The 12,034-nt window shown below is 34.9% G+C and overlaps 1 protein-coding gene across 1 annotated transcript in view; it reads left to right on the top strand.

Annotated features, from left to right (window-relative positions):
• The window catches only part of LOC137923627 (E3 ubiquitin-protein ligase goliath-like), a 111,209-nt gene extending 99,575 nt beyond the window's left edge, over positions 1-11,634 (top strand). Inside the window, exons 5-12 of the mRNA XM_068766848.1 lie at positions 5,057-5,189; positions 5,958-6,075; positions 6,574-6,645; positions 6,721-6,803; positions 7,020-7,116; positions 7,295-7,390; positions 7,926-8,044; positions 8,980-11,634. Coding sequence (XP_068622949.1) covers positions 5,057-5,189; positions 5,958-6,075; positions 6,574-6,645; positions 6,721-6,803; positions 7,020-7,116; positions 7,295-7,390; positions 7,926-8,044; positions 8,980-9,070 — 809 coding nt within the window. The 3' untranslated portion in view covers positions 9,071-11,634. The remainder of the gene's footprint in view (positions 1-5,056; positions 5,190-5,957; positions 6,076-6,573; positions 6,646-6,720; positions 6,804-7,019; positions 7,117-7,294; positions 7,391-7,925; positions 8,045-8,979) is intronic.
• Positions 11,635-12,034: the final 400 nt, after the last annotated feature.

Here is a 12,034-nt window from a genome sequence, read left to right as displayed (position 1 = left end):
ATCCTTTACATTCACCTCAATAGATCTGGATAATTATATACCTCTATACGTTTATGAGAGCACGTACAGATAAAATCTTGGCAAACTTCAACATTATTTCAGTCTTATGTTATTTACTGCTAACCATCGGTCTTCCCTAGATTTCGAATAGAACCGTTTAGAGGCGTCTAGCGACGACAGGAACGTTGTTAATTTAAATTAATAAGAAATAATTATTGACATACATGTTATATTGCTCTGGTATTAAAGAAATTATAACAGGTAGCTTTTGTAGTGCGTTTGACGATGCTTGGTATGCAGTCTAGCACCTTAAGACCCCAGCGGCAATCAGTTCTATTTACTTTGTGCGGCAAACTGTGATATGTAAAATAAAAATAATTGCATGCATGACACATGATATAGAAAAGTTTTACGATTAGAATACTATTAGGTGGACTGAAAAGTAATGTCGTTTCCGTCGACATATTTTACAGAAAAACCGATTGATGATACCGCTTGGACATTGAAAATTTGTATACTAGATGGCAAAAGGTTGTTGATAACGAATTTGAATATATTGTTGATTAGAAATTAAAACTTGTTAATAATGTAGTCATGTGATCTTAACTTAAGAAAGCTACATTACTCTCCGATCCCCCTAAAAATGAATTCTATATCAGAAATGATTTACCTGGTTCTAGTATCGATGTATGATACGACATCGTAGAAATAAATAACATATCTATAGTCTTAAAATTGTGTTTAAATATTTGAGCATTAATTAATGCACAACCCACAGTACAACACTATAGTTAAATGAACGAGATTGATCTAGAAGTGATCTAAGAGACGTTTGAGAGACATAGTGTTAATATAGTATTATTGTTTTATAAAACCAATGGTTCGTATAGTGCAGGTAATCCCGATCCAGGTTTATTGATTACCCACGTAGCCGGTCGCACGACTGAATGTTCGATGAAATAATGATGATGTTATTACTTCATCATTGTTGGGTTATTATCAAGACCAGATCGTGACTTATTGCTCGACAGATTTGAATAATTGTCTATCGCTTTTTAATTATTCGTTTCGAACATTACAATTAACGAGACTTTTATTTTTTACTACATGATTAACATGGCCAGTTTGCTTACATCCTAAAAATAAAATTTAAATAAACACGACATTTAAATAGAACTCTAATTAAAACAGAACCCTGCATTAAATTCTTGTTGAAGTGACATAGCAAAGAGACAAAGTTTTAACAATAAAATATTATATTTTTGTGATTAACAAATTGCCAAATGTTTTTTGTGAGCGCGTTATTTGAAAACGGCTATTTCAATTCTGGTATTTTGCTGTAGTTTGGTTTATGGTTTCTTACGAAGAAAAAATAGGGAAATAGTTCAGAGAAAAAAGTAAAAAAAATTCTTTTTTACTATATGAACTACAATGTAAATTAATTTGCATCTCTAGATGTTAAAATATGACGTCAATTAAAAAGCATTTTAGAATGTGATTTAAAAAATATCATATACCACAAACCATCACAAAGAAAATATAGTTACACTACATGATAGTCTATATTTGTAAAAACTCGTTTGTAGTTAAGACATTAAATAAATAAAGCTATCGTTGTATCGTTTCAAACCATATACGGCCACGGCATGGCGTAGGCCTCCTACAAAAATGTCTATGGTTGATATACAATAATCGCCGCGCTTGTCATGCGGGTTTGCGATTGCAGTGTGGTATTATAGAACTTGTGGACTCTGCTGCCCAGTCTCTGGAAACTTGATTGTGAGCAGTACCAATCCAATGCCAATCACTGGGCTACTAATGCTAAATAAAATGGTCACTGTTTTTCATTTACTTATTTCTTCTATTGGTTATAATTTTAGACAGTGTGAAATTTATCTAGATAAATAAATACATGCTGTGATGTCATTATATACTTTTACGTTATAAACTTTTTAAAACTATAAACGAGGTGTACTTAAAAATTGATATTCAGTGCAGTTTTTATAATATAGTATATACCACGCCTTTTTAGTCCGAAGATAAAATCTGCAAATCCTGGAACTAAAAATATAATGGTACATATTATACATATACGAGCAATATTATATGTATTCCTTTGCCGTTTGTCATCAGTAACTGTGTTATATAAACTACATAAAGTGCGCCTGCCAGTAATAAAATCGTCTCGAGTACCTAACATTTCAATAATGAGGGCTTTTGTTTGTTATGGGTATTACCTGTTTTACCTCTCTTATATCTTATCAATTTGGCCATTGAAAAAATGTTTATTCCACATGGAAAATTCTGACTTTCCTTATATTTTTCAAGTATCAAGGAAAATTAAGATGCAAATGATGCAATTTGTTTTTATAACTTCATCATCGTTTAAATCGCCATGGAATAGTAAATGAGGACTGTGTTAGGACTTAACATGTTCAATGGATTCGTAAAGCTCACGTGTCTGCCACGTGAAGAAAATCTTCATTCATTTTTGCAAAAATAAGCAGCGAACGCTTAAACGAAAATAATTTCAAAGGCTGTTTATTACATAAATTTAACATAAATTATGTTCATCGCTTGTAAAAAAAATATTGTATGCATTTAAGCATCATTCCAGAAGCATTTCATTACGCGTAATTCTATAGGCGTTGCAAATTATCAATAAGCGAGTTATTTTTCCTCAATATTTAGATGTACTTAGCGCTTCTACATTGTAAATACCAGAAATAAATACAGAGTTTGTATATCTTAACAAGACTTCATAAGGTCAGTGAATCTTTCTACAAGCGATACATACTTTTTTACAATAAGATTCCAAAATAATGCTCGCATAGTTCTATTGCTAGATTAAAAAAAGTCAAAGAATGTTTATTTGTTAAAGTTCACTACACTGTAAATGACTTCATTGAATTGAAAGCACAGATCGGGAATAACGTGTTTGTCTCGTGGCTATTTCTATTTATTTTAAATGTCGTTTATTATTCGAACAGACTGTAGAAACCTCTTGATGTCAATAAGAGATTTAATCCATGCTATGTTAAAGAATTTTGAAATTCGACTTAGTCAATTAAGAAAACAAAAAATATATTGACATAAAATGATTGATATGCATATAAGGTATATTCGTAATAAAGTTTTTAGTTACACATTTTGCCAATTTCCATAATACATGAAATATTGTATCTTTGTGTTGTTAACATTGTTTTACAACATAGCCTCTTGCATAATTTACGATGTGTCCATTGAAGGTTTCTATATATCGACGCAATAGTGCAATAAGAAGGTCTAGCACTCTGTTGAAATAATGACATATTAGCACATATGTCTTCAACATTTATACCTATGCCTTTTTTTCACCGCGGGAATACAGATGAATAGTTGTATGGGTAAAAGCCTTAAAGGGGTGAATGTATATCTAATTTGCTGTCAATATTATATATAAATGTGTACCAAATATATACATAATATTTGGTACACCCTGTGCAAAAATTGATGACAAAAATAATATAAACCTAATGATAATACAGAAAGGTAAAACGTTTTCATAATTACGGTTACTATTAAAATTAAATAATAATATTAATTAATATTTACTATCTGTACCTGCAGGCTCTGTACTGCCAGTAGTTATTGGCCAGTCGTATTCCGATAGAAAAAAAAATTGATGTTATATCTTTAAAAATCATCACTATACGGATTGATTGAGAATTGGTGCAAAATATTTAAAGCTTATTGCTGACAAATGTACAGTATATTCACTCGTTTTAAGTTTTTACACATATATCTAATCACACTGTTTATTTCCATGCTCGCAGTCTACGGTTCAAGCCCTTTGAGAAACGGTTTAGGAAATGAAAAATTATTTAATATCTTTGTCCTAACTAGATCGACAGATATTGGTTTAGCAACGGTTTTGAATTATAAATCGCATTGGCACGTCCCGTTGCAGACCCCAGGCCTCTCCAAATTACTGGAGTGAACCATCTGTCTAGTTGCGAAAAAAATATAGAAAATAATTATCACCGAGTCCACTTTGGCCTTGTTTTTGGATATGAGTGTCTCGAAGTAACGTCTGTCCAACCAAGCTGATCAAAGTTGGCCATTCACAACGACATAATGTAGTCATAAGTTACATTGTTATTACTTAAAGCGCATTAAGTTATGTTGATATTTAATAAGTTGTCTTAATTGAGCCGATTAGTAGAACCACTAGCAATACCGGAAGAGGAATACTGCTTCAATCTGATTGTGATACTAGAGAGCTTTTTGTGAGATTTTGATATAATCTTATCTTCTTCTCATTCTCTAGCCAGAGGATTCTTTGTACAGATTTAACCATAAAACAAAGAAATGAAATGTAAATCTGTTGTAGCATAACGTAAATAATAATTTATGTGAATAGTAATATATTACTGGCTAACGCTAAAGGAAAACGTCATTAGGAAATCGGCAATAAAAATTGTAAACATACGTGACACCAACAAACCGACATAAAAGGCCTTTGTGATGTATTTCGATTTGTATCCTATTTGAAAGGAAATGTTATCAAAATGACAAAGAAATTACAGGATGATTAAAAATAGGTGTCAAAGCTTTTAAACAGTGAATTTATTAATTCTATCAAGTCTGGTGTTATTTCTTTGTTAGAAATGAGCACAATTAATACATTCATCCTTGTGAAATTTAACGAATATCCAATCACTTGAAATATAACTCACTTCTACTGGATCATATTCAAATGCTTTGCAGCATCCGTATATACAAGTAGAACGGTAAACGAAAGAGGGCGAAAAGGAGAGAAAATAATATTTATGTAAACTGCGAATTCATCATTATTATTTCAGCAGATATACCCCCACTGCAACGCATAGGTCTCCTCGAAAGATCGCCACGATTACTGGTCTTACGCTGCCGCATCCAGTTACTTTCCTCAACCTGGACTATGTCATCGGTCCAACTAGTGGGCGGCCTACCCATGCCACGTACCGGCTCCTCGTTGCCACTCGAGAACCTTTCAGCCCCAATAATCGTCATATATATTATGTTCTTGTTCCAGGCAACATAAGCGCAGTGTTCACGTACAAGTGGAAGGGCGAGGAGATCACGCGGTTGGCAGACAACGGCACGCGCGTCATGATTGCCATCATCAAGGGCCGCACCTTCACACACATTAATAACAGCATCAACAAGTAAGGCTAATTCATTATTATTTTATATATTTATGGAGATATTCGAAGAAGAATCAAAGTCAACAACATAGCTCAAAGAATAGCTCGTCTGAAATGGCATCGGGCGGTAAACCAACATCCATTGGGAACAAAAAGTTCTCGAATGTCGACCGCGACTTATAAATACATCTAGGGTAAGGCCTTGGTGAACTGACGACATAGTCAAAGTCAAAGATAGAGAAAAGCAAAAGTTAAAATCAAGCAAATGAATTTGGATTGGCCACACGCTAAGAAAGGCTTCGGACCATATAACCAAGCAAGCCTTGAATGCCGGCCTAACATGAAGAGAGTTGGATCGTAAAGCAGGAGACTGATCGATCATATTGGAAACATTGTAGACACCTTCTGCCACTACTTTGTAGAATGTATTAATATAAACATATGTACAAATATTAAAAAATAAAATTAATGTCAGACAATAAATTTATATATATAAAGTGCTTATTGCCGTGATAATGATTACAAAGTTAAAGTGCTTTAGTTGAATAAAAATCAATGATTATATTGTTAAAACTGTTTGTATGGATCGCGATAACTAAAAAGATTTTATGGAAAATTCTGTAGTTTTGTCATTTAAGATAAAAGTGTCTGTCCATTATCGTAGATTAGAAGTTAGATATGTAACACATGTCTCGCAAGTATTAAAGTATTCTGTTTAAGTTTCTTCCCATTTTTTGTTGTTAAGCACACGTGTTAACGTAATTTTTATACAAGTGCACTCCGTTGCAGGACGTCGGTGCTGTTCGTGTCGATATCGTTCATCGTGCTAATGGTGATCTCGCTCGCCTGGCTGGTCTTCTACTACATACAACGCTTCCGGTACATCCACGCCAAGGATCGCCTCTCCGTGAGTTACTCTTAAGCGTTGAAACTGATCACAGATGCCTTTGCTCTAAAGGGTTTTGCCGTGATTGTACAGTAAATTTCTTCCGCTTATTCAACATGATATTTGTCTGAAATTTTTTTAATATGTATTTATATTGTTAAAATTCATTCATAAAGATAAAAACATAAACTTGAAGGAATAATATCTATTAAACAAATACGGAAAACGCAAGTTAAGATGCTCGTTCAGCTACAAGGTGGACAGACTACATTGTTAAAGTCATCCGAAGACTGGAAGCAGGCTTCGTGCCAGTCCAATTAGAAATCAATGGGAGAGGCATATATCCAGCAGTACGAAAGGCATATATCCAGTATGATGAGACATTGTTTAAGTAATAATTTTTTTAAATCGTTAATAGAATTTGTGTTTGAGAACTTACTGCATATTACGTGAGTCCTAAAACTATTGTACAATTAAATTTATTATTTGTAAAATAATTCGAAATATTTTTTTTTGCAGAAACGCTTGTGCTGTGCGGCCAAGAAGGCGCTATCGAAAATTCCAACAAAGAGTTTAAAGACTGACGATCGCGTAAGTTGCTACATGCCTTCGTGATAATAACTCATAAAATTAAATAAAAAACTAACTCGCTTCTGTCCATTGCAGGAAGTACAAGGAGATGGCGAGTGCTGTGCTATCTGCATTGAGCCTTATAAAGTATCCGAGACGTTAAGATCTCTTCCTTGTAGGTAAGCGTAGCGTAGATTATCATTTATAACGACTGATACAATAGATTTCCGTCAAGACAGGTTGGAAGACGCTGCTGATAAAGTTCCATCACGTTCAAGAAATTTCAAATTTAATCTTTTCGACATATTATCAGAAAAGCAATGAAAGGGAATTTGTGGGTAAGATAATTTTAATTTAAGCATTTAATTAACCGTGTGCTATAATTTTGATTTCAGACACGACTTCCACAAGAACTGCATCGATCCGTGGTTGTTAGAGCACCGCACCTGCCCCATGTGCAAGATGGACATACTAAAGTATTACGGCTTCGTGGTGAGTTTTATCTTATTTTAAAACAATTTGACATATAAGACGAAATTATTTATTACCCACTTATGAGATTTTCATATCTATTTTAATAATTATACAGGTAGGTTCATGTTATATATTACGAACTTGTCCATGTTTATTGATTTATAAAACGGGGTACTGACCAAAGGTGGTGTTACAGTTCACTGGTAGCCAGGAGAGCATCCTGCAGCTGGAGGTGGAAGAGGCCCGCAGCCGCGCGCTCAGCCCCGCGAGGAACCGCCACCCGCTCACACTAGTCAGTACACATTCTTTTATATTAATACTTTACTTCTGAAACGCAGCGTTGAACGTCCCCATTGAAAATCTATGTAGTTATTACTTGCAATTAATTTTTATTTTACATTGCGCATGCGCGCAGAACTTATGGCCGCCGGGGCCTTAAGGTTCTGGTGTAGAAGCCACGAACTGATTAGCGCTGTGTAGGACTCCTTTAAAGTGGACAGATGACCTTCTTAAAGTCGTCATATTACAAATATATTTGTGAGCTCTATGTCCAGAAATGGAATAATGACGATGATGAATATGATGGAGTTTGTGATGTAAAGACCTGAGGCAAGACTCTTAACGGAGCCGCCAAGCTTAATTCCTGAGTAGATTTTTAGGCTGGCTTCCTTAAATATTCAGCCACCTCTATCCCGGTTAAGCTGTAAATGCTAACGGGTTACGGGTGAACGCATATGTGCAGCAATGGACGTACTATTACTGATATGATGAAGATTAGTATATCATTAGTAATTAATTGTTACTGATTGGTCGCGACGATTTTATAGTTGACGAGCGACAACTCGTATTCGGCGGGCAGCGAACGCAGCAGCCGCGCCTCCTCGCCCGACGAGCTGGTGCCGTCGCTGCGCTGCGACGACGCGCACCGCGGCGCCGATCAGCACGGGTAATGTACCACCAGTATTAACCCCATTCTGTACCACTGTACAACACCCCTGTCTCTACTGTTCAATACCTCAGTCCTACTGCACAATATCTCTCTCATAGCATACTACACTTTTCTCTTGCTGTACCAAATTTTGTCCTACTGTACCACACGCCTGTCCTCTACCCCTCTTCTGCTCTAATGCATCTACTTCCTCCATTCTATATCTCCTTCGTAATAATATGACAATCCTCTTTAACTCTGCCCAATTGTGCACATCCGTCGATTTATTTTCAAACACAGAGTAACAAAAGCTACGCTGTATTATTAGCAAATACATTGCTATGAATATAAAACGTTTGTGTGTTCATTTATGTAAGTCAGATATGTCATATAATAGTTTTCCAACGTGTATATTGTAATGAGTGACATATCCAACAAACTGTCCGAAAATCGAAAAACTTGTAGTTTTTATATATTTGCTTGCATTTAATGCTGTTACTTATACCAATCTTGCGGTCCACAAAACATGAATGCGATATCCTTCGTTTTAATTTTTTTTTAAGCATAATAAAATTATTTTTGCCACATTTCCTTAAATGTTAAACTGCGTTATACGTCTGTCAAAAAGTTTATTGTAAGCCATGAAAAAGATAATGATAATTGATTTATAGTTCGTTGGCGTTAAGAAAGCAATGAGTCGTATTAATGAGTCACCGTCAGGATATCAAAATATTTTCATCACTGCTAGACAAATAAATGCCACCACAAACGTATGCCTTCAACTGGTAAATTTGTCATTTGACTTTCAAATCAGGAACACGTGTTAATTGGGAACATCGTTTAAATTAGGACAGGTCAGCCGAGAACGAGGGTTCACTGTATTTTTACCGATATATAATTGTTTTAAAGGCTTCAGTGAATATTTAATAATTTGACGCTCATATAATTTTCAGTTCCTGCACGTCGTCGCCGTCGAACGGGCCGAGAGCGGAGTGTTCACGAGATGATACGGCGTCCGTCAGCTCGAGTGACGCGCGCGACTGAGCCGAGCCACGCGCCGGCTCGCGCGCCTTCCACCCCCCATCGTGACGTCCGCTTAGCTCTTCGCCAGTGATCTGCACTTGCCCCGAATGGATGCTCTCACTGACGTCGGCCCAACTGTGAACACTTGATTCATCATACACGTAAACTCCGCTGGTCTTTGGAGAACGTGAGTCGAATGTTTGTTATTGTGATCATTGCCAAATTATGTGTTATATCCAGTGACGTGATTGACATTGTATACATTAAAACGCTAGTTATATATATTTGACGGACCATCTTCTGTGACTGCTGTAAATCATTGCCCTCGGTGATGGCCCTAGGGTTAAGATCGACGGAAAATTTGATGAAAGATATTTGCGGCGACGTTATCAAAGAGGCATAAGATGGTAATCCTTTGAAGCAATTGATAGGTTGTTTCGAGAATAATCAACCAGAGGAAGAGAACAAATCAGCAGTCAAAGTGAGTGTCTGGAACAGTGAGACGTTATGTGTTCATTTACAAAGTAATCACGACATAGTTTAAACTTTAACAAATTAAAAAATACTCAAAAAAAAAAAGTTTAAATATATCCCCTTGTACTACTCGTGGACTCCAGTGACTGTGGCCGTAGAGTGAACGACAAGTGATATTTTTTGTATGTGTAAATGATATAAATATTTTTTAAGCTGTATTATAGTTCGTGCGTGTTAAAAATGCAGTGGAGGCATCATTGTCCGGCGGCTTATCCGCGCCCTTTGACTAATCAGATCACCCTCCATCACCTGTTGCTATTGCATTCAAAGGATGCTGTCTACAAGTCACTGAAACTTTTACAAATAAAGAAGATTTGACTGCTTACGAAACTTAGCTAAACCAGCAGACAATGATGAGTCATTGTGTTCTTAACACGAGTGGACTATATGTTTAACATTAGATAGGCAACACCGCGAATCCGCCTAGTCAACGAAACAGTGTCCCTGTGACAATTGCGTCTATACCGTTTGATGTCCTGTTGTAGTTAAATGCTAAATTCGTCTGATTGATCTCATGAGTTGTACGGTAAATCCTGTTTAATGTGGTTCATTGTTGTACGCGACACTCGACGCGCTTCATTGCCCAGCGTATAGCAAATACTATCGGACTATTTGAAGGGAAATATATCCCTAACGAAACGAACATACTATCGTTTCAAATTTTAATCCAAATAAGTACATAAGGCGTTAAATTAACTTAAACTTTGGAGGATTCCATTATTTATGTTTTATTTAATTCGTTTAAAAGCGTCTTCCGTTCATCATTTGGATCAAGTATGAGCTTCAGTAGTATTTGCTGTAAAATTTAATCATTGCTAATCGTCTAGGTCTAAGTGCAAATCCCGATCTGACCATTAAAAAGATTATCTGACGTTTACCATTCAGCATCCAAGAAAATTAAAAAAAAATCATTCAAAAAACGACTTTGTTTATGAATTTCTTTAAAAATTAATCGTAATAAAAATCATAATAAAAGGTATAGTGGCAGATTTGCACATAGATCTACTATAGATATGTTGTTTCCTCTCTAAAGTTGATATCAAATAAGGCGTTATTTCAAATGTTAGAAATAATCATAAGTATGTATATGTTGCGAACATTTTGAGCATTTATGTTCTAAGAGCGAATGGGTTGCGGTGGCCCGGCGTGACGTTTGTCTTTGGAGTAAGGCTGTCCGTCCATAGATATATCGTTATTACTAATCGACATTAAATGTTTGCACCCATATCCCTGCCTTAACAACGCTAATATTAAATTAAAACATTCTTAGATCGCGAAGGCGCTGATTTCGCTTGTTTATTTAATACGAAGAAATATGAACTAAATCAAATATATCGTTTATCTTATTAAAAATGTTAAAACAAAGGTTTTGCTTCAATATTCTATTTAGAAAATATATTTTATCTTTACTGCTAGACTATTATTGTAGTTTTTTTTTTGGATACAGATATAATCATATACTTTATGGAGTTTACACATTTATATGCGTTAATAAATAGTTTTGGTGCAATGATCTAAGAATATTAAACAATTCATGTAACTTTAAATGGTTTATAGTTAAATGCGTGATATCAATAAACATCACTAAGTTGAACTAGGTAATAGCGGTAAATGGACTGTAAACATATATTAATTTTGTGGCTCTAAGAAAACGGTAGATAAAAAAAATCTAGTCTCAACTAACTACGAGTTATGTCGCTTTTTGTTTTGCTTAAAATGTATTTTTTCGTTTCACACCGCTCCCACTATATTTCAACCAAAGTTTTAATCGATTCTAATAAAATGGTTTACTAAAAAGCGATGTCATTCGTTCTATTATATTTTAAGGGTTAAGTGAATTCTTGTTTAAGCGTATTTGTAAGTAAGCATTTAAGTTACCGCTGTACGACTAAGGTACTTATTTCGAAATCCATCGGATTTTATAATAACAAGGAGACTGGTATGTACTTTATATTAACGACAGCTTACGGTGTAAAGATATATTTACATTCCCTAATTGAAAATGTTCTAATGCGTACTCCCGAGTGTGTACAACAAATGTTGAAATAAAAACCAATACAGTATTGAAATTGCGTTTCATTGTCGTACTTCGACTTACCCACTGTGATTATATATATATATATATATAATAAGTACTCGATGCACCCCATGTAATGCAATAAGCAACCAATTATAGATAACGTATATAATTTTCTACAACAATCTCATTTTTTATTAAATATATCGGAATATTTGGTTTATATGCAATGGTCGATTATTTAAACAAGGAATTATTTAAATCGCATATTGAATCAGATACCTGATTCTTATTAAGGTATTTTCGAAGTAAACGCCTTCATAAATACTAAGAACTGCGTCCGTTACTGCAGGAAATATCACTACTATTCTTGAACTTACCATTGCAACCTTTGCAGGGCTACGTAATATAAGAAATAACATTTTTAGTATCGT

Source organism: Battus philenor, unplaced genomic scaffold, assembly GCF_028537555.1.
Source record: "Battus philenor isolate CCGP_79_NKW_IND1 unplaced genomic scaffold, ilBatPhil1.0.hap1 SCAF_22, whole genome shotgun sequence".
Taxonomy (NCBI): Eukaryota; Metazoa; Arthropoda; class Insecta; order Lepidoptera; family Papilionidae; genus Battus; species Battus philenor.
This window is presented reverse-complemented; position numbering and strand designations above follow the sequence as displayed.